Source organism: Prionailurus viverrinus, unplaced genomic scaffold, assembly GCF_022837055.1.
Source record: "Prionailurus viverrinus isolate Anna unplaced genomic scaffold, UM_Priviv_1.0 scaffold_40, whole genome shotgun sequence".
NCBI classification, from domain to species: Eukaryota; Metazoa; Chordata; class Mammalia; order Carnivora; family Felidae; genus Prionailurus; species Prionailurus viverrinus.
The window spans coordinates 3850471-3872502 of record NW_025927608.1 but is presented as its reverse complement, the minus strand read 5'-3'; the positions used below and the strand labels follow the sequence as shown (position 1 = coordinate 3872502).

Below are 22032 nucleotides of genomic sequence, written 5' to 3'. Positions count from 1 at the left end.
TATTTGTTTGTTTTGAGGGAGAGCGCGCGAGTGAAGGAGGGGCAGAGAGAAAGGGAGAGAAAGAATCCCAAGCAGGCTCCACGCTTTTCGTGCCCGAGCCCGATGCGGGACTTGAACCCACCAACTGAGATCATAACCTGAGCTGAGCCAAGAGTCAGATGCTCAACCGGCAGAGCCACCTAGGCACCCCTCCTTTTTCACTTTTTGAGGACCCTCCACCCTCTTCTCCAGGGTGGCTGGCCAGCCTGCGTTCCCACTGACAGCGCACGAACGTTCCCCTTTCTCCACAAGCTCGCCAACGCTTACTTCTTGTGGTGTTGGTTTTAGCCGTTCTGACAGGTGTGAGGTGGTATCTCGTGGTTCTGATTTGCGCTTCCCTGATGACGAGCGACGCCGAGCGCCTTTTCACGTGTCTGTTGGCATCTGGATGTCTTCGGAGAAATGTGTATTCGGGTCTTCTGCCCGGTTTTTAAACGTATCGCGTTTTTGGTGTTGAGTTGTACGAGTTCTGAATAGATTCTGGATATTAACCTCTGGTAAGTCATTTGTAAATACCTTCTACTTGTAGGTTGCCTTTTCGTTTTATTGATGGCTCCCCTCCCTGTGCAAAAGCCGTTTACTTTGATGCAGTCCCAGTAATTTAGTTTTGCTTTTATTCTCTTGCCTGAGGAGACGTACTTACAAATATGTCGCTAAGGCCGACGTCCAAGAGACGACCGCCAGTGTTCTCTTAGGATTTTTGTGGTTTCAGGACTCCCGTGTAGGTCTTCAGTCCGTCTTGAATCTATTTTTGTGTAAGAAAGTGATCTTGTTTTGCTTTTTTTTTTTGCATGTGGCTGTCCAGTTTTCCCAGCACCATTTCTTGAAGAGACTGTCTGTTCCCCACTGGATGTTCCTTCCTGCTGTGTCATAGAGTAATTGACTGTGAATGTGGGTTTATTTCTGGGCCGGCGCCCTGTTCGGTTCTGCTGATCTACGTGTCTTTTTGTGCCGGAACCACACTGTCTTGACCGCTACAGCTTGGTCCACCTTGGAGTCCGGGCTGGTGACACCTCTCGTCTCGTTCTTTCTTGGGACTGCTTTGGCTATTTTGAGGTCTTTTGTGGTTCCATACACACTTTATGATTATTTATTCTAGGTCTGTGAAAAGAAGCAGTGGTACTTTTCTAAAGGTTAATTTCAAAGTGGAATGTGAAACTATATAAGATTTTTTTTTTACTTTTACTACATTAAAACCCTTTAGTCTTTGTTTCATGTTTTTTATTTTATTTAATTTATTTTTTAATTTTTTTTTTTAATGTTTATTTTTGACAGAGAGAGACAGAGCATGAGCAGGGGAGGGGCAGAGAGAGAGGGAGACACAGAATCAGAAGCAGGCTCCAGGCTCCGAGCTGTCAGCACAGAGCCCAACGCGGGGCTCGAACTCACGGACCGCAAGATCGTGACCTGAGCCGAAGTCGGGTGCTCAACCGACTGAGCCACCCAGGCGCCCCTCTTGTTTTTGATTTTAAATCCTTTCGCCTTTGAACGGATACTGTGCTCCTGCATAGTTTTTTTATCAGTGGGCGCCGGTCGTTTGGAAAGCATTGTTTCGCTGAGTTTACGCAAGTTTTCCTGATGTTAAGCAGCTCTTTTCCACAACGTGGAGGTGAGTTATGTAGACGCGCCTCTGAATAGGCCCGGAGCGAAGGTGTTTGCGTCTGTGGAGGTGGCAGGGGGCTTCCCTGACAGACGAGGCTCCCCCGTGCCGTCCCGGCCACATGGAGACGGAGCGTGGTGCCCCGGCCACCGTCCCAGCGAAGGTCCTTGCGGCCCTCAAGCCTTCCCAGCCGAGCTGTCCCTTGCACCCGCTCCTGCCCGAATTGCAGGTTGTGAGCGGAGGACAGGTTCACTAAAGACTCCCGCCACTCCGTGCCGGCGTGGTGTTCGAGGACGGGTGCCCTGGGCACCTGGCTACTTGCCGCCACCGGTCGTGGCGCCTGCCCCCTGCCGAGACCGCATTCCCGGGTGTCGTCTGGGCACCTGGTGACCGACCTGGGTCCCTCCCGTCATCGAGGGGACACCAGTCTGTCCGTGCTGGATACCGAGACCTGGGCTGGCCTTCCCTGCCGCCCTTTTGACAGCGTGTGGCCGGTGGACTCAGAGACCTGGGTCTCCTGTCCCTGCGTTAAGCACCGCGTGCTCGCGGCCTGCCCGGGCCTGCGTCTCCGCTGTGGGAGCCAAGGGGCCTCTCACACCACGTGCCCGGTGTCTGCGCCCCCCATTCCCGCAGCCCTGGGTCCTGCCGATCCGGGGAACTTTATCCAGAGCGTGTGACACGTGAGCGCCCGCGCTGTGGGAGGCTGGAGCCCGGCAGGTGCGTGGCTCCCCTTGGTGCCGTCTCTGAGCAGGCGTGGGACCGTTCGTGCCTCGAGGCTGACCCACGGCAGTGACCTTTCTGTCCGAATCTGAACCGTGGGCTCAGCGAAAGGGGGGCCCAGTGACAGCAAAGAAGCCCTCAGGCCTGTCAACAGGGAGTCGGTGTAGGCTGGGCTCCTGGTCCCAGGCTGAGAAATGAGCTCGCTTACTGGGTGTTGGTTGATTTCAGAACGTCTGTGGCAGGCCGCTGCGTGCCAGGCGTTAGGCAGGGGTTGTGGACACAAACGCAGGTGTGGCCCCTCCGACGGAAACCGGAGGCAGGTGGGAGAGACAGGCTGCCCGGAGGACATCTCCACCCTAGTCTAAAGCGCAGCGGTGTCTGAGCACGCACAGCACAGGCTCCAGAGCAGGAGGGAGTGCGGGCATCTGGGGTCTCAGAACCCGGCGGGCGCGGAGAGGACCGAGGGGCCCGGCTGGGAGGGGAGTGCAGGACCTTGTGTTCTGTTCATTCCAGGAGCTGGGGAGGACCGGGCGACTTAGGTGAGCGGAGGCAGGGAGGGCGCGTGATCGGACTCGTACCCTGAGCAGTTTCCTCTGCAGGCAGGGTGAGCAGTGGGCCTGGAGGAGGGGTGGTGGTTCAAGGGGCGTATGGGGAGGGGCGTGGGGGGTCCAGCAGTGGCACGTGTCAGCTTGGGGAAGAGGGAGGGGAGGGGTGTGTGCTGATCCGGAGGTGTGGGTGTGGGGACAGGGGCATCGGTGCAGGGTAACAGGGGTCCAGACCCTTGTCAGCCGAGGTCGTGGCGCCCTCTGCTGGAAGGGGCCTCAGAGGCCCAGGGGGACTGGCCGGCGGGGCTCTGTGAGGTCCGCTGTGGCTCCCGTGTGGCTCCCCTGGCCGACCGCGGTCTCAGGAAGGGGTGTAGGGGCACGCCCTGGGCCACGAGGCCTGGAGAGCTGGGCTCGGCCCTTCCCCGGCCGCGGCTTCACCCCTGTGAGCCTCAGTCTCCCCGTTGGAGGAGCGAGGGCCGCAGGAGGAGTGTCACACAGGGACGGTCGTCACAGGCTGTCGACATGTGTAATGTGATGAGGCAACAGCTCTGGAAGGTTCCATCCTCCCCTCCTGCTGAGCCGGCCGGGAGCAGGCGGGCAGTTGCACTTAGCCAGAAGGAGGTGTCTGCCCCTCTGCACCCCCCCTGACCCCCCCCCCCCCCACCGTGTGCGGCAGGAGGCATCCCCCAGACGCCTGCGTGTTCCCCGTGCCCACTCGGACCGGCAGGGCCTTCGGGGGCAGGTCCTGTGTCCTGTGACCCATGTGGGAGTCCAGGGGCTCTGCGTGCAGGGGGCGGGCGGGTAGCGAGCGGCAGCCACGGAGAGAGCGAGCCCGCAAGTCTGTTAGCTCCTCTTCCTCGCACCCGCTCCAGTTACTGCCAGTGGTGGCGCAGGTCCTTCCAGAACTTTCCAGCGGACACCGCCGCTGGAGTCCCACTGGGGCCCGGCAGGGGAGAGCCCGGAGCCGGAGCACAGCCAGGGCGTGCGCGCGAGCACGGACGGGTGCTGTGGCGCGGGCGCGCCCGGTTGTGTGCAGGGCAAGGACCCGCGCCCCTGGGTCCCGGCGCCTCTGGGACGGTGGGGGTGGGGCGGCTGCGGAAACGAAACCAGAGTCAAGCGGCCCTCGTGCCTGTGGCTCTGTGGCCCGTCTGCATCGTGACCCTGAGGATGCTGGCAGAGAAAAACAGGAACCCAGGCACCTGGATGGCTCGGTCGGCGGAGCGTGCGGCTCTCGACCTCGGGTTGTGAGGTGACAAAAAATAAAATCTTAAGAAGGAAAAGGGAATTGAAAATGAGAAAGGAGATGTGAGACGTGGGGCGGATGGTTTCAGGAGAGCGGATCAGCTTTGCAAGGCAGCCCTGAGCGGGCGGGCGTGGGCGCCGGGGGACAAGCCTCCGAGGGTGCGAGGGAAGGGGGAAAGCCCCTGAGGGAGGCTGGCCCGTGTCACCAGCGTGGGGCCTGCTGTCCCAGTGGCCGCTCCCGCCTCTGCTCCCACGAGGGAGGGGGCGTTTTCCCGAGACCAGCCTCCGGGCCATCCAAGAATTCCAGAGGTCCGTCCTCCCTCCGAGGCCGGACTGCGGGGCCCCAAAGTCAGCATGTGCGCTGACGGGTTGTGGCGACCACAGGTCCCCGCGGAGCACGGGGCCGGGCCCACTCTGGGGACGCCTGCACCCCAACTTGCCTGAATGGCTCCTTCTCGGCTACCATGTGTTCAGCCCTCATCAGTCAGTCTTTCCTGGTGTGGGGACTGTCCCGGGAGCCCTTAGACTTTGAACTTGGGTCAGCTGCCAGCACCTCTTCCCTTCCCCTGGGGGGGCCCCTGCTTTCCCCTGTGAGCCTGCCTCAGGGCCAGCCGGGCCACCTCAATGGCCATCCCTGCCTCCATCCTCTGGCCCACCGTCACCTGGCGAGGCCCTCCGAGGCCCACACACGGCAAGTCTCGTCTACCCACGGCCCCAGCGCAGAAAGCGTGGGAGGCTGCCCCAGGGCCTTTCCCCGACTGTCCACCGTCTGTGTGTTCTTTGTCCCCAGACCCGCCGTAAGTTCTCCACTTCTTCAAAACACGCCAGGGACTGGGCAAAATAGGCACCCGCTAATGTTCCCCCCCAGCCACGCCCCGGTGGCAGCCAGGGACCCAGCAGGGGAAGGACACGCGGGTCCAGAACCTCAGACAAGGGGAGGAGCCGGGTCGGTGGTGCCCGCGACCGACTGACCGGCCCTGAGGGCACCTTCCATCGCTCCGGATTCCTCCCCAAGGTTGGGAGATTCCCGAGGATGGTCTGCGGAGGCGGGGGAGGGGGGGCACCGAGAGCTGGCGTGACAGCCGCGCTGTGTCGCCTCCCGACTCTGTCATTTGGGGCGTGTTGCTCAACCAGGCGGCTCCTCAGTTTCCTCCTCTGAAAATGGGGTCATAACCGCGTCCAGCTCACGGGGTGCCCTTCGTTGGGAGGGGCAGTCTGGCCGGTGACAGTGGTAGTAGAGCGTGCCGGGGCGTCGAGCTAAGCTGCCCGTCCCCGGAAGGGAGCCCCCACCCTTGGCGCGGCCCTCAGGGCCCCGCGGGGGCTATAGGGGCAGGGTCACTCGTCCTCCCGCCGGACGTGCGGGGCCAGGGGCTCCACCAGGACTCGCCCGCGGTAGTGGACTCTCTCCCTGCCGGTCCCCCTCGGTGGCCGTTCCCCAGGGGCCCCTGGCCCTCTGGCCCTGAGCTGCTCCATCAGTCCCTGTGACAGACGTGGCCTCCAGCCGAAACTCGAGGGGGCACTTACACTCTGCTGCCCCAGTAGGCCTTGGGAGCTCGGCCTCACCTGCCGCCCTCGTGGGGCGGCTGTGAGCGTCGGGCCACGAGTGTGACACAGCTCCGTCTGGCGCGGCACACAGCTGTAGGCGTCCCTTCCCGCCCGAGGCGTCAGGTAAACAGAGGCCGGGCTGGAATTCGGGGCACTCGCAAAGCATGGGGACTCAGACGGGGTCTCCCTGATCACACGCTCGGCAAGCCAGACCCGCCCGCCCGTTCTCCGGGGAATGCCGCAACTTCAGCACTAAACATCCCCAGTCTCGGGAGGAGCCCGAGTGCCGGGCGGGGCAGGGCAAGCCTGGCCCGAGTTCTTGGGTGTCGCAGGCAGAAAGCTGCTTGTACTTCTGTGCACACGCACATTTGTGACACTTCACAGAACAGGAGCCTGCCCTTTCCTGCCCACGCACACCGCATCTGAGTAGGGGAGAGGCTTGACGTTTTCAGGTTTGGGGGCTGCCGAAGGGCTTCATGCCTGTCCCCAGAAGGGTGGCTTGCGTGTGTGGACGCTGCTCTCCGGAGGCGCCTGGACCCAGAGGAGGGGCACCCCCCCCCCCCACTCTGGAGGGAGGGGTGTCCTCGCCCAGGAGCCCGAGCGCTGGTGCAGGTGGCGCTTGGCCTGAAGGGGACGTTCCTGGGCTGGCGGGTGCGGCCCTTCCCACGGCGCCCGGCGGGCAGAGTGGGCGCATCACCCTGGTTCCTCTCCCGCGACCACCCGCTGGACCACGGGCCCCCTGCCTCAGCTTCCTCTGCGGACGTCGCGGCGCCCCCCACGCCTTCCAACACGCCTCTCCCTTAACTGTCCTTTAGCGAGGCTCACTCGTCCCTCAGAGCTCAGCTCCAACGGCCTCCGCCTGTGGGGCCCCGTCTCCTGGGCACACAGCCCGGTGGCGTCCGCGCGAACCCGCAAGGGGCTCACCCTGGACTTTTTTTTGTTTTTTTTTAGGTACAACTCACATACCATAAAATTCCCACTTTCAAACTGTACCACGCAGGGGCGCCTGGCGGGCTCAGTGGGTTAAGCGTCCGACTCTTGATTTCAGCTCAGGTCGTGATCTCGCGGTTTGTGAGTTTGAGCCCCGCATCGGGCTCTGCGCTGACAGCGTGGAGCCTGCGTGGGATTCTCTCTCCCTCTCTCTGCCCCTCCCCTGCCTGTGCTCCGTCTCAAAAATAAACGTTTAAAAAAAGGTTTATTAAAAAAGACTACGTTCTGGGTGGAGATTTAGGTTAAATTGTTTTTCCAACTAGGTGTCCAATCTGGCACCTTTTATCGAGTAGTAAAAATTAACGTGTCCATGTGCTACTCACGGACCGAATTCTCCTTCTGGACACTCTGGGTGGCACATCTGTTTGTTCTTGGCTGGTGCACCTTCCAGTGTTGACGTGCATTCCCTTCACTCATTCATAAAATCTTAGCACGTCTCGGCCTTGTTCCCTTCAGGTGAATAGAAAAGTGTCAAGCAGTTTTATGGAAAGTTTAGTTGGAAACGTACCAAATCCGTGTTTTTATTTTGGGCAAGAGTTCGCTCATTTATGTTGATGGAGAAGGTGGTTACTGCTCAGTTTGCCCAAGCCCTACTTTTGCTTCTAATAATTTTGTCACTTTCTTGTATCTAGAGCTTCTGTTACTTTTTTTTAATCTTTATTTTTGAGAGGGAGAGAGGGAGACACGGAATCCGAAGCGGGCTCCAGGCTCCGAGTCGTCAGCACGGAGCCGGACGCGGGGCTCGAACCCACAAACCCTGACCTCGTGACCTGAGCCGACGTCGGATGCTTAACCCACTGAGCCACCCAGGTGCCCCCATACTGGTATCTTCTAAATAAGCCTTGTTGTCAACCCCCCTCCCACTTCCCCCCAAAATATCCTCAAGCCTTTAGCTCTCCAGGAGGCCCAAATGACGCGAAAGGCTTCACGGTAAGGAAACCATAAACCGCAGGACAGAGAGCAGAGCCCCAGCTCCTCCCGTGGACCCGGCTCCCTGAGGCCAAGGGCCACAGCAGTGAGTCCGTGGCCGCCTTCTGAACGGAGACCAGGAGCTCTCAACGGGGAAGGGGTGGTGTGGGGCTGGCAGGAGGGTCAGGCAGGTTGAGGGGCAGGGCTGGGGGTGGGGAGGTGGGACAGTCCTGGGGGGAGGCCAGTGGCTGGGGAGGGAGGCCACTGAGAGAGAGGCCACTGAGAGAGACAGGCAGGCTTCCGGGCCAGCGCCGGGCATCCGAGTGCCGACTCTGCCAAGCCCGGCACGTTTTCGCACCTCCCCGCCGGGGACAACCTGCCTCAAAGCCAGCCTGTGACGGTGACACCAGTGCCCTCACCGTCCTCCCGGCCAGGCAGCCCCTCGGGGCCTCCCTCTGGGGGGACGTGTGCCTGGAGGACAGACCGGGGCCACGCCGCGTGTGGCCCCAGCACACAGCACAAGCCCGCACGGGGAGGCTTCGCCAAGTGTTTATTGAACAAAGACCGCAGGGAAGACCGTCACGGGCGCTCTCCACACGTGAGAAGCGGCCCTGTGGGAGATAAAGACTGTTCGCAGCCGCGTGGGTTGGAGTCTGTTACAGGCACAGGGCTGGCGGCCACCTTTGCGTCAGACGACATGGGTGGGACTCCTCCTCCTCAGGCCTGCAGGCCGGGCCCGGGGGCCAGGCCCCAGGCGGTGTCCCTGCCACCTCGCCCAGGGCAGGACTCCCTCCGTCAGTCCGTCTGTCCGTCCGTCCAGGCTCACACCAGCGGGATAGGGTAGGAGGCACAGGCCGCCAGCCCACACATGTTCTTTCCGCGCTCGATGAGGAAGTACCTGGGCAGACAGGGTGGGCGGGGGCCTGGCTGGAGCTTCCTCACCACAGACCTTTCTGGAAGGTTTTACCGCTCACCAAGATCTGGCTCCGGGGGTGAGGGCGTCTGAATTTACTCATAAAGCAGGAGTGCTGGGCTTACTTCATGGTCAGAAAACCTGACCTGACTTTGCGAAGACCTTTTCCTTGTCTCTCTTCGGCTGACATATTGGGTCCACACCCCACCTTCCCCAGAATTTTCCGGGGCTCCTTCTCAGCCCTGACCTAGGCCCTCACATAGTTATGTATGGTCTCTGTCCCCGCCCCACCCTGCCCTAGGACGCAGACTCTGGTGGGGGACAGGACAGAGTCCCCTCAGGGCATGCACCCAGGGCACCTGGTGCCAGCCCCTGGCTGTTAACGGTCAGGGAATAAGCTCGTTGCCTTGGTAACCTGCCCTCCCAGCCCGGTTCCCTCCCAGCAGGGCTCTATGCTGGTTCTGGTTCCGGCCACAGATCCCCCTGAGACAATGTTCCCGTTCCTGACACACGACTGTTAAGATCTGGGGCTCAGGGCAGGCGGGGGCTGCCAGGGACGTCTCCGGGGTGCGTGGGTCACAGTCTCGGGCCCCTCCCCGGGGGCCTGCACGGGGTCTCGGCCAACTGGCCCCTGCTCAGAAGCCACACACTCGACGGGGCGGCGACCCCTCCAGGGCCCCCAGACCCGAGCAATCACGCCCTTCCCAGCTGCTTACCCTTTCATCCCCCACTGGGGACCCCAAGAGTTTTTCACGATCCAGTAGGGAATCCCATCTTTTTCTCCATACCCAACAGCCAGTACCGCGTGGTTTACTTTATCTGGAGTTTTATGACAGGAAGTGCTGGAGAACGAAAATAAAAAAGGTTGGAACACACGGGAAGGACGAAAGCATCACCCCCGTCCCACGGCGGTCCTCGGAGGCTCCAAAGCAGTGTTCCTCAGTGCGGGCACCGGAGCCACGTAAGGAGACCGAACTCCGCTCACGGCGCGAGACACGTAGTCCCTCCGGTCCTCTCGGTTCCCTTCACACAAAGGAGCTCACGAGGGGCGCTGGCCCAGCTGCAAGCCCGGACGCTCTCTGACGCCTAATTCACAGCAAGAAGAGACCACCCTCCAGCTGCACCTGCCGTTTCTGCTGCACCCGCGCACCTGCGCACCCGCCCCCCTCCCGCACTGCGCACCTGTGCACCTCCCACACCCGTGCACGCAGCAGTATCTGGGGTGTTGCTATGTTGCCACTGAATTCATTTTTAAGACTACCTGTACTTGGGGCAAACGCACAGGTTTTCCGTGGACAACGGGGAACCAGTTTCCACAAGGAAATCCTAAGAAACTCAAGAGGACAAGAGGCGGTGCTGACTCGTCACTGGGCTGACGCCTGACTGGGTTCCTGCTCTGGGACAGGCCGGGGCAGGTGGCGGTGCACCTGCAGGGCCCGCAGCTCTGCTCCCGTCCCAGGGAAGCTTCGCTCGGCAGGAGGCCCCTGCCGGGTGGCGACCCGGGGCTGAGGAGCCCGAGAAAGGCAGGCCTGAAACCACAAACCCTCAGTGTGGCTGGGGTGGGGCGCGAGGGCCGAATGGGGACCACGCGGCAGATGAGCTCAGAGAAAGAAGGGCCAGATCACCGGGGTCCCCCAGCCCAGCCGACCCTGGACCGTGGACGGGGACACTGAGGAGGCAGAGGCTGGCGTGGCTGGAGAGTGCTCCACAAGGCAGACTCTGGCTCTGAGCGGAGGGCGGCCCGCCGGTGGGGCACAAGGACACGTGGGTCAGAGCACATTTCTGGGCAGCGTTATGAGGGTGGGGAGGAGACGTGTCCGATCTGAGGTCCCCACAGGGCACCCGCTTCAGCTGGCCGGACGGCCGTGGGTCCCGTGGGCCTGCTCATGACGTGGGACAGGCGGGTGGCCAGAGGCAAGGGTGAGGTGAGCCCCGTCCCAGAAACGCTCGGTTTTCTGAAGAGCGGTGTCGGGAGACTCCCGGCGCGGGGTCCCGAGGGCGGCCGCTTTCTCCTCCCTCTCTCACAGCTTCCCACCCTGAACGCGGGTGTTTTCGGCCACGGGCGATTCTTCCACCGACACAGAGGAAGCACTGTCAGCGAGCGGCCCAGTCTGTCCTTCTCCCCGCTCCTCGCCACGCCAGACTCCACGCCCGGAGCCGCGGGGCCCGAGTGGGCCGTGGGAAACGCCAAGCCCGCGGCGCCCTCGAGCAACGGCCTGGCCAGGAGTGGGGGACGCCCGCCCGGCCCCGGGCCTGTGGCTGCGGGCCCGCTCACCTGGAGTAGACGCCCTTTCTGTACATCATGAAGTCGTCGGTGACCTCGAAGGCAAAGCTCACGGGGTTGTACAGGGCCACCGCCTCCACCATCGCCTCCTCGTCATTCTGTGGACACACAGTCTCTGTCACCTCTGACCCCGTTCAAAACGTGCTCCTTCGTCCCAGGGTAGGGACGGAGGCTGGGGGCTGGGTGGGTGCACGAGGAAGGAAGAGAAGACTGCGTTGGGCCAAAAAGCCACTAAGGGGCGGAGGCTGCACCCTCCACCCAGCAGACGGTGGGGGTTTTGCCTGAATGGCCCGGTTCCTGCCCTTTTTTATTTGGCTTACGGGCCGCTCCCCTGAAACCTTGGCTCCCCTGTGACCCTCCTTCCCTTCGCTGGGCCGGTCTGCTGGCGATCTCTCTTCCTAATAAGGAAACCCTCAGGGTGGGGGCCATGGGTGCAGGCGGGCCGGCTCGTTCTGTCACTGCGGTCCCCCTACAGTCCCTCCATGACTCCCCCTCCCCTGCCCACGGGACCCCTGCCCTCACAAAGCCAGCAAAATCAACCACCTCTCCCTCTGCCTGTGTCCTGGCGTGAAGCCAGCCGCGGGCACTTCACGTTGTGGGGTTGTTTGTTACGGCAGCATAACCTGGCTTATCCTGACTGATGTACATTCATACTCGGTGAATCTGCATTCACTCTCTCGCGCACACGCTGATGGCACTCACACACACACACCCCGTGTTGCGGGACGGGAGTCTCTGCCTGCAACCTACGGAGGAGGACACGGAGACAAGGCTGGAGCCCTGCACAGACCCAGGTCAGAGCCCCCGCGCCTGATGCTAGTCCCACGCTCTGCCCCTCCCGCCTCCCTCCCACCACGGTGACTGGGCACAATGATAAGACCTTCTAGGCAAAGTGCTAGGAGAGGAGGCTGCGTGCTGCGCCCCGGCCCCCTCGTGAGAACACAGTCCCCGTCAGAGGGAAGGATCCGGTACTCACGATCGTGATGTTGGCTACGTCCTTCACGAAGGCAATGGCCTTGCTGGGCTGGAATTTGCAGTCCCCGTCCTGTTCAGGCAAACGGTGTGGAACACGGGTGAGGGAGGCTCGACCCCAGGCTGGGACTTCAGGCCTCCCCCGAGCCGGCTGATGACGTCTGCGGAGCCAACGCCCCGTGCGCCGGGGCCGGGTGATGGGGTCCCTTAAAAGGGAGTCAGAGGCATCCTTGTTCTCAAGGAGCTCACAGGGGCGGGACGGCCCGGCTCTGGCTTCGGCAGAGGTGGGCTCACGGGCACTCGGCGGGACGGAGGTGAGCGAGAGCCTGCCCGGCCGGGGAAGGGAGGGACGACTCAGCGGGTGGACAGAAGGAGCAGCTGTGTGACCTCCGACGGCCGGAAGGCGGACTCGAGTGAGGGTCTAGGGTGGGGCCGGTCCCCAGACAGCCCACCGGTGGCCGGCAGGTTTTCAGGGGGCTGGTGCCGCTCACCGGTGAGGGGACACCGGTGGCAGGCGGAGCCACAGGTCTGGGGGAAGGACAGGGCTGTGGGCGGGGAGGACGTGGCCCGGTGACCCGTGGCGTGTTCAGCAGGCCTTGGGCAAAGAGGGTGCGGGTGCTGGAGGGCGTGCTCTGGTACCCACGGCAGACGGGGGGAGCAGCCGAGGCTGGCGCCGGGTGGGGGGGGGACCCGGAGCGGCGGGAGGGCAGTGCTGCAGCCTGGAGGGGAGGAGGAGGCGCTCCCCGAGGCTGAGGGGTCGGCGGCGCGCAGCCCAGGCCACGAGGCCGTGCCACCCAGGGTTACCTGGCCCTTGTAGGGGTAGGTGTCTTCACCCATGATGCCTTGGTTGTATCGGATGTACTCGAACGCCTGGCTGGGGAGGCCCCTGTGAGAAGCACGAGCGGAGGTGTCTGCCTGAGCCGGCCCCGCCCCCGGCGGCCCCTGCAGGCGCTGGACCTCGACCGGGGCAGGGCCCAGGCGCAGGGGAGCTCTCTGGGCGCGGGAGGGGCTGGCAGGGCCGCCCCAGCTCCCTGGCCCCGGGACAGACACCCGGAGTCCGAGGACGGTCAAACATGTGTCAGGGGCACAGAGAGCCCTTGGGGGTCTCAGGGACCCCGGGCCCAGGCCCTTCTGCCAGGAAGAGCAAGCAGTCCCACCGGACGGCAGAAGGGACCCGCCCACGGCCTGCTCGGGCCGCCGCCGTGCCCGCTGGGCCCCCAAGCGCAAGGCGCTTTGCAAACATGACCGCCCAGCTCCTGCTGTGAACCCCGTGTGGCCCATACCGTTATTTCTTGGGGCTCAAAGACGCTGAACAACCTCCCAGGGACCCCTCAGCCACAGCCATGGAAAGAGAGCGGATGGTGGAACCAGACAGGCCTGGGCTCGGATCCCAGCTCTGCCGAATTCCGGCTAAGGGACCTTGGGCATATGACCGTCCCCTCCATGAAGCCGGGACGGTCTCCTCCCACCGCTGACCCAACAGAAGCGGTCGTGGGAAACGAGGCGGGCTCTGGGCCCCCCCGGGCAGGGACGCACCCTTGGCAGCCATGATTGTTGAAGTTCTGGGCACAGTCGACCAGCTGCTGTTCCGCCTGCAGGAAGGGGCGAGCGCGGTGAGCGAGCGCGGTGAGCGAGGGCTGGCGCACACCCCTGTGGCCTCATCGGCACTGTGTCAAGGCCGGTTACAAGCACCCAGGGTGGGGACAGCAGGTGTGCGGGGGCACGCCAGGGCCGGCGGGCGAGGGCGGGTGGCGGCTGGGTGCTGCCCGTAGGTGTGCACGGCGAGGCTCGTGTGCCCACGGTGGCAGGCCTCACTGGAGACCCCGCTCCGCCCTCCGGGCCCTGCCCCTCGCCCCGCTTGCCCTGGGGTCACGGGGTCAGCAGTCGCACACACAGGCCCCGCTCTTCCCTCCTGTTGACAGCCGCGGCAGTCGGAAGAGCATGGCTCCCAGACGTGCCCCACCCCGCAGGCGCTGCTTTCTGAAGTCCCCTCAGGCCGCCAAGACCAGCGCCACCTGGACACCACACGGAACGGGCCCTTGGCTGTGTCCTGGGGAAACCTCATTCCTTTCCGGCAAAATGTCCGTGGAGACTCCCAGGCCGAACGTCCACAAGGCTGGGGGCCCGGTGCCAGCTGGGGCAACATCGCCACCGAGCCCCGAAGGAGCCTGAAGGCCCACCTGGCCCTCCTGCCAGGCCCTGGGGCCAAGCCACGACCTCCGTGGGTGGCCCCAGGGGCGGGCTGCTTACCAAAGACAGCAGTTTCCCGGTTTTGATGGCGATGGCGGACTCCAGGGCCCCCGTGGTGGAGAAGGTCCAGCAACTGCCACAGCCGCCCTAGAGAGGCCGGGGCGGGGGTCAGTCACAGGGACCCCAGGAGGCAGGCTCCCGTGCCCTCGGGCCCTTGCGGGGTCCCTCCTGTTACAGGTGGGGTGCCCGAGGCCTGCAGAGGAGCAGGAGCGGCTGCCAGCCACGGGTGCCTCCTAGCCCCGGCCCCTCGCTGACCAGGCCCCACGGCCCAGCGAGGGCCGAAGCCACCGTCTCTGGATTTCCTCCTCCTTCTGAATCTTATGCTCCTCCTCCACTCCCCATGGTTTCTCAGCAGGACTCGCCCAAGTCTTGTTTCCAGAACCTTCTCTGTCACCTCTCCACCTCCAACCTCACTCCACCCACTGTCCTCACGAGCAAACTAACAACTCCCCAAACCCTGTGTCAGCCCTGACCTGCACCGGGGCCCAGACGGTCCCACTCCACCTCGCCCACCTGCCAGTCACGGCCCGCCTCGGGGCGCCATGCGGGTCAGGCGCCACAGCTTGGCTGCCTGTGTGTCACCGCTGTGCCAGCCGGGGGTCACCTCTGTCCCGTCAACCGTAAGACGGGGCCGGCGCACCTGCCTCGCGGGGCTGTGCGAGGTGCAGACGGGGTCCTGTGGCTCGGGCCTCATGCCTCTTCCTCCCTGACTGGTCGGCCCCTGAGCGCCCCTCTCATCACCCCTCACCGCCCAGGGGTCAGTCCTCCGGCCTGGCCGTCCCGCAGAGGGCCTTCCTGCTGGCCTCTTCCTCCCTCCGTTCGGGGAGGACCCCATCCGGTCAAGAAGACCTTGTCATGGACAAGGAGAAAATGTTTCTCAGCAAGAGTCTCAACGGAAGGCCAGTGTTCCTCGGGGGGTGGGGACTTCCCCCCATACTCTCTGGAGGGGAGGGGATGGTGTCGTTCTGGAGAAGGCCACCGAAGGCCGCTGCACTGTGACTTCTGGGGGAGGGACATCGTGGGCAGAGGGGACAGCAGGGGGCAGGGGCAGACTCCCCGGAACACGGCCGACTGCCTCACAGCTTTGTGAGGGCAGGAGGCCAGACCACTGCAGGCGGCGGCCGGCCGGAGTGTGCCTGGTGGGCGGGCTCCACGCCGCGAGCTGACCGCCTGCAGCCACCCAGCGGGAGAGGCTGGCCGGGCCTCGCTGGGCGGATGGAGGGGGGGAAGAAACGACACGGGGCAGCAGGAACGGGGTCCTGGGGTCCCATCTCCGAAGGGCGCAGAGAATGCGATGTTCAGAGGGACTTTGTAGGAGACCTGGGACGCATGGGGAACCCTGGGCGTGGGGGGCACAGCCGAGCTTCAGTCTAACAAGGAGGGATTTTGTCTCCCTCCAGAGCAGCCCCCAGCATCACCTCACAGCCTCCTAGAGGCGGGGGGACGGGGGACAGACACAGATCTGGGGACACCTGCCATGCTCTAGGTTCTTCTGGGAATACTGTCTGTGAATGTGGCGATTTGGAGGGGAAGGGGGGGCTGCCGCGCATACCTGATTTTTCACTGGCGAGACATACTTCCCCTTTGTGCGCCAGTCCACAAACGGTGGGTAGGGACCAGTGCCCCGCAGGTAGTTACCTCTGGTGGCTGAGCAGTTCTGCAACAGCCAAACACAGTGTTTTCAGGGGAAAAGCGTGCAGTTAAAACAGCATCACCGACAGAGAAGGAGAAAGAACCATCCCGCCCCCAGCGACTGGGTCCAAACGCTAACAGACGCGTGCCTTTCAGAGCCCCGGCCGGAGAACCAGGTTCGGCAAATAAAAATGCAGTTCCTGCAGTTAAATTTGAACCTGACGTGAACGTTGAATAAGTCTGTTATTCAGCCTAAGTATGCCCTGTGCACGTTTACGCCATATTTACACCAAAAGTTACATGCTGTTTGCATGAAACTGAGTTTTAACTGCGCATCTGTATTTTCTGGGGCAACCCTAAGTCTGGGGTCCACGAGGCTGAGGCCACAGGTGTGGATGGAGGAACTGCTCCGAGCGGCCTCTCTGACTCCCCAAGAACCCCGGTGAGGGGGTGGGGCGGGCTCTGCTGAGAAAGGAGGGCAAAGGTCTGAGCGGAAGCAGTCCCATCTGGTGACAACACACAACACCTACCTGAGGCTCCGACCAAAGATACTTGTGTTTTATTTCGGCAAAGCTCATGTCCGAAAACTGGTTCAGTCCCACTGAAAAGGAGAAGGAAAAACAAAAAACCCAAAGAAAGAGGGGCTCCTAAGCCTCTAAGAAACAGAAAAAACAAAGAGACCCACGTTAACCTGCGTCCCAAGTCTGCAGCAGCCGGTGCCCTCACGTGTTCTGAACGTGACGTGACCTAACACGCCAAGGTCAGGCGTGCCTGTGCCTCCGAACCGCCCGGGGAGCGCCTCAGCTGTGCGCGCGTGGGCTGCGTGGCAGGGATGTGGGTGCGGTTAGCGTGGGGGGGGGGGGGCCTGGGCACCCGGCGCCTGACACCCGGCCGGAGAGCCCGATGGCCATCCGGGTGAAGAGCCTTCCACCGGCCGTCACCGCCGCACGGGGCGGGGAGCACTCCCATCTCCCCCCACAGCCCAGTGAAGCATCAGAGGCGTCGACGAGCTCCCCCAGGACAGCACGGCCAGTGTGGGCAGAAACGAGAGCCACGCACGGCTTTCCCGTATTACGCCTGCTGCCCACACTACGGTCAGCTGGCCCTGCCGTGGTTTCTGAGGCCCTGGATACACCGTGTGCACGCGCTTCTAGTGACTTCTCGCGACGCCACCCCGGAGGGAAGGCGGACGTCCCTAGAGGCTGCTCCTGAGTGCAGAGCGCCGGGGGGGTGCTGCTGGCCAGCACTCCAAGGGCCGGGCTCAGCATCGGGACGGACCCTCGGCGGGCAGGAGCGGGCAGGAGAGGGCAGGGCTCCTACACGGTCTCCTATAGACCTCACGACCCGCGGGGGGGGGGGGGGGGGGGGCGGTACCGTCCTGCATCACAGAGACTCTCGGAGCCCAGCAGAGCCGGAATCCGGGGTCCGCTAAGTACAGCTGCAGAGCCGGGCTCGGGACGTGCCCGCACGCTAACTCCCGGCGCGCCTTCCACCCTCGGGCGCCCCTAGCGCGCGTGTGTCCGGCCCTGAGACGCGGCCCCGCGGTACTTTTAAAGGTGTGGTTCCCGGCGTTGTGGGTGCTTATCCTCCTCCAGTTGCCGACAAAGGTCTGCAGCCTGCGCTGGTACTCCTCTGAGCTGTATCTCTTTTGGTGCTGGAACAAAACACATCGGGCGTAAGTCACGGAGACGAGCGGCGGCTCGCCAGAAGGAGACGGTTCGTTTCCTAAGAGGAGGGCTGGAGCTGTCCTTTCCGCCTCCACCCTCGAGGGAGCCGTGCTAGTGGGCGGGCGCCGCTGAGGCGTCTGCTGAGGAAGTCAGGAGGTGGCCAAGCGCGGCCCTGCCTCCGGGGACCTGTGGCCGGAGCGACGGCGAGGGGCCGAGTCCCGGAGGCCCCGGAAGAGACGGGCCACGTGCAGGTCCTCCGCGGACGCACGGCCGCTGCCGGGTCAGGTGCCTGTCAGACACCACCGTCTCTCGGAAGCACCTGCACTCGTGTCCCCCAAACTGCCCCGCGGCCGGCAGGCGTCGCACGGCGATTGGAGCGGAACACACACCTTGGAGGTGAACGCGCTCGCGTCGCTGAATCTTTCCCGCTTTGGCCAGCTCCCTGTCCGGAAGGCCCCAGGGGCAGGGGGCTGGAAAATCCCTCCCCGTCGCCTCAAATCGGGCACAGCAGGGCGTGAGAGCAGGCAACAGAGAGGGGAAGAGCGGCGGAAAGAAGTTGGGCACTGACCTGGACCATCCATGACTTAAAGTGAACTTTCTCTGTAGAAAGGAAAAAAAAAACAAACAGATTAGGCCCCGGGTTCCTGGCCATGATGCTGGCCCGCAGCCAGGCAGGGCACTTTAGAACTGATTTGCATCTCAGGAAACTAGGCTACATTCAAAGCACCGAAAATGGTGTTGTGTCGCACAGAATGCCAAAAAGCCCTCAAACTCTCACCGCTGCTGCGGGAGCGGAAACGGCCGGTGGGTGTCCTCGGGGCGGCGCCCAGACGACAGACGGGGCCCCCGGTACTCTTTTACCCCATGTGGGTGCCGGCTGTGCATCTGTGTTTATGTGGACCCCAAGGGCCAACAGATTTCTTCTTCAAGGGACAGATAACAGATAGCTCGGTCTCTGCAGGGTCCCGTGGTCTCCATCACCACCACCCCGCTCTGCCCCTGCCATGTGACCACCCTCCGGTAAAACGCGAGTCACAAACGCTGCCCCGCAGTGCCCGTACGCGGGGTTTTGTGTTGTCTGCAATTTCGCGTTATATTTCAGTGGCTGCGAAGGACGCATTACAGCTTATTGTAAATACTGGCATTTTAATGGGGCGCCTGGGTGGTGCAGTCGGTTAAGCGACCGACTTCAGCCAGGTCACGATCTCGCAGTCCGGGAGTTCGAGCCCCGCGTCGGGCTCTGGGCTGATGGCTCGGAGCCTGGAGCCTGTTTCCGATTCTGTGTCTCCCTCTCTCTCTGCCCCTCCCCCGTTCATGCTCTGTCTCTCTCTGTCTCAAAAATAAATAAAACGTTGAAAAAGAAAAAAAAAAAATTAAAAAAAAAATAAAATGAGACGGCCACATCGTTCTCTCAGAGTTAGCCAGGGAATCCATGTACAACACCGCGGTGGGAAAGTCGCCATCCGCAACAGAAGGGAGCGGGGCACGTGTTCACCCTCGATGCCCGACGGTCCTTTCAGACGACGAGGACGGAAAGTATGCATTTAAGTTATTTTTACTTCCTGTGACTCACACATCCCTGAACATTATACAAATGTATTCTGGATTGAATAATCATCATTAACACCCCAACTAATTAAACTATTTCAGGGGCGCCTGGGCGGCTCAGTCGGTTAAGTGTCTGACTTCGGCTCAGGTCGTGATCTCGTGGTCCACGAGTTCAAGCCCCGCGTCGGGCTCTGTGCCAACAGCTCAGAGCCTGGAGCCTGCTTCGGATTCTGTGTCTCCCTCTCTCTCTGACCCTCCCCTGCTTGCACTCTCTCCCTCTCTCTCAAAAATAAACATTAAAAAAGATTTAAAAAGTATTCCAAATATACGCTATGAAAAATAATCGTTAAACACGAAAAACAAACTTGTATCAGAAGTGCACCCCCTCATGAGATAAACAGGACTTTACTAACAACACCCGCTCGTGGATTTATAGATTCATGAGTGAATATTTCCTATGTTTTCGAACGGGTCAGCATTAATTCTAGGAATAAATCAAAGGACTAAGAAATCCTGCTAAGTAAGCAGATCTTAACTGCCGATTGCTTCTGGGAATGGAAGGCAATTTTTAGAGCAAAGGCTCTCAATTCCTCTGTTCCTAATCACATGATGCTCTACAACCCCGTCAGCTGATACCTCTGTGAGGCCCTCTCTTCCACCTCTGTTTCCTTGAAGAACCAGCAACAGTCTTGAAGAAGGATTTGTTACCATCTGTCTTTGCTGCCTCCGAGGTGTTTATGACCACAAGGCCCAGACTTAGGGCAAGTGAGAGGCGCTCTCTCCCGGAAGATCAGTGTTAGCAAAAAGGATGTTTGGAAGTAAAGGGGCTGGACGCTGACCCCTTATCTGTGCCCCAGTCACTGGGAATTTCTCTGTGTTCCTCCAGGGACTGCCATCCCTCCCCGTCCCTCCCCGCCCCTCACCCCCACCTTGAAATTCCCCCGGTTAAAGAGCACTGCTTCTCAGCATCCTGGCTTCCTGTGTGGGTCACACGCCTATTCAGAAACCAAGCTGTTGCCACTTTCCCTGGGAAAGAAACGCCCGTTTCTCCAGTACAATCCGGTGAAAGGTTTCAGAGGGTTCCCAGTCCTGGTTTTAGGGCCCTGTGCAGCAGGTGGTTTCAGAAGAAGACAGACCTCAACTCAGGACCAGGGTTTGAGGCCAGACGGAGTTTAGGACAACTGACTGGCCTCTTTGCCTCTGGGCGATTTCAAAATCAGCAAGCAGGTGTGACGAGCCTGGCCTATTCCTCATTCGCTGGAGGTCAGTGGGAGAAAAAGCCAGAGATGCTCTTGGGGCCGGAAGGACCTGCTGGTGAGCCCAGAGTCCCAACCTCGGACAGACCCATTTCAAACCCACTGTGACTTTTGGAGGGGGCATCTTCACATCTGCCCTGTCTGGGAGACTGTGCACGGGACAGCAAGAGCAGGGGTCAGCAAACTATGGCAAGCTGGAAAATGTTTGTTTTACACTTTCGAAGGATTGAAAAACATATACAACATTTTGTAAGACCTGAGAATCATCTGAGTTCAAATTTCACAGTCCAGAAATAAAGGTTTATGGGAACACAGCCCCGCTCACTCACATACACACCGTCTACGGTTACCCTCACCAGCAGAGTTAAGTAGTCGCTACACACGGTGTGACCCACAAAGCCTAAAATATTTCCCATCTGGCCCTTACAGAAAGAGCTTGCGGGGCCCGGCTCTGGAGTTAGTACGGGTGCCTGTGCGACCGTCCACACAGCCACACAGCCGGGGCAGAGCACAGCCCTGGCCCCCGGGGGAACTGGGTTCTCCTCAGCTTGGGGCTGACCTGCAGCTGGCCCCCTCGCCCCCACCCAGGTTTGCAAGACCGGGGGGGCTTTCTAGCACAAATGTGTACAGAGGAACGAGGCAAGATTCTGAGCCAACAAGATTCAGCCTCCGTGATCTCTGTCCCGTCCCAAGGCTGTCCCTTGGCAATCCTCTGGGTACAGGGCGAGCAGGGCAGCAGCAGGGAGGGCGGCAGGCTCGCAGGGAAGAGCCCTCAGCCCGGGGAGGTGCCCAGGGCCGCAGCAGCAGCAGAAGGGGTGCAAGAACAGAGTGCCCCCGGCCTAAAGGGCAGCCCTGGGGCCTGACCGTCCACCAAAGCGCTTGGAGCAGCGCCCTCAGGCTTCAAGGGCTAGAATAGGTCGCTCCTGCAAAGCCCATTCTACAGGACTCTCAGGGCAACTGTGGAGATCCCCAGGAAGTTGCCAGAAAGGCTGGAAAGTCCCTGCTCATCCCCGCAGGGGCACAGCCAATCCTCTACGTCCCCCCGCGGGACGTGGAGGCAGCGGCTTCTCCGGGGCTCCAGGCCCTGCAGGCGCCTGGGCCAGTGGGGCCTTGGACGCCCAGCCCACCCGCTCCTCTGGTCACGCAAGACGCCCTCTCAGCCTCCCCCTCCTCCCGGCCCCCTCCCCTAACACAGTTCACCCCTCCCGGGTCCTGGGGCCGGGGAGAGGCCCTGCCTCACCGCCCCCAGCCAGGTGCTCCCCACCCCCGCCCGAGCCGGCCCGGCCTGGGCCCTCTCCCGCGGCGCCCCCTCCCCGTACCTAAGGAGCTCACGTAGAGGTCGGCGGCGCCGCAGGCCGGGGGTCCCAGGAGCCCCGCGCCCGCGCAGAGCAGCGACAACACGGCCCACATCGTAGCGGCTTGACCCGCGGACTGGCTCCGAGGGCCCAGGAGCGCGGCGGAGGCGGCTCCGGGGCGGGGGCGGGGGCACCGGGATGGGGCGGGGCTCCGGGGGCGGGGGCACCGGGGGGCGGGGCTCCAGGCGGGGGCGGGGGCACCGGGGGGCGGGGCTCCACGGGGGAGGGGCACCGGGGATGGGGCGGGGCGGCGGGGCGGGGCTCCAGGCGGGGGCGGGGCACCGGGGGCGGGGCTCCGGCACCCCGCTGCGCCCGATGAGGAGACGCACCTGAAGTGCGCGCTCTGCCGCCTCTTCCTCCTACGGTGCAAGGAAGGCCTTCGCGGGCAGGGGTTGCTGCGGGGCAGTCACAGCGTGACCTCGTCTCCCTGCCCGCCTCCACCCCCGGATGCCCCTATCTCCACCGTCCGCCCCCACCCCCCGCAACCTCCCATCTCCCCCACCGGCCCCCACCCCCTGCAGCCCCTCATCTCCCTGCCTGGCCCCCTGCCCTGCAGCCCCCCATC

General features: G+C 62.4%; 1 protein-coding gene across 2 annotated transcripts; it reads right to left on the bottom strand.

Moving 5' to 3' along the window:
• Positions 1 to 8123: 8123 nt before the first annotated feature.
• CTSH (cathepsin H) lies at positions 8124 to 21599 on the bottom strand. 2 transcript variants are annotated; one of them, XM_047846709.1, is made up of 12 exons: positions 21432 to 21589; positions 17877 to 17908; positions 17190 to 17295; positions 16172 to 16242; positions 15562 to 15666; positions 14010 to 14096; positions 13296 to 13351; positions 12564 to 12645; positions 11764 to 11832; positions 10779 to 10885; positions 9220 to 9345; positions 8124 to 8488 (listed from the first exon to the last, which is right to left on the bottom strand). In XM_047846709.1, the coding sequence occupies exons 1-12, from the start codon at positions 21520 to 21522 to the stop codon at positions 8413 to 8415; spliced, it is 1008 nt and encodes a 335-aa protein (XP_047702665.1). In that variant the 5' UTR covers positions 21523 to 21589; the 3' UTR covers positions 8124 to 8412. The 2 variants fall into 2 exon arrangements, with proteins under 2 accessions (XP_047702665.1, XP_047702666.1); XM_047846710.1 differs by lacking the exons at positions 8124 to 8488; positions 9220 to 9345 and adding an exon at positions 9353 to 10571 and having other exon boundaries at positions 21432 to 21599.
• Between the last annotated feature and the right edge of the window lie 433 nt (positions 21600 to 22032).

What these genes read in the sequence shown, in the direction of transcription:
- CTSH (XM_047846709.1), bottom strand. Translation starts at nt 21,522, where the DNA reads ATGTGGGCCGTGTTGTCGCTGCTCTGCGCGGGCGCGGGGCTCCTGGGA. An exon ending in CGGGAACCACACCTTTAAAA is followed by an intron (nt 16,243 to 17,189) that starts GTACCGCGGGGC and finishes TCTCCTTTTCAG; the next exon opens with TGGGACTGAACCAGTTTTCG. An exon ending in ACGTAGCCAACATCACGATC is followed by an intron (nt 10,886 to 11,763) that starts GTGAGTACCGGA and finishes GTGTGTCCACAG; the next exon opens with AATGACGAGGAGGCGATGGT.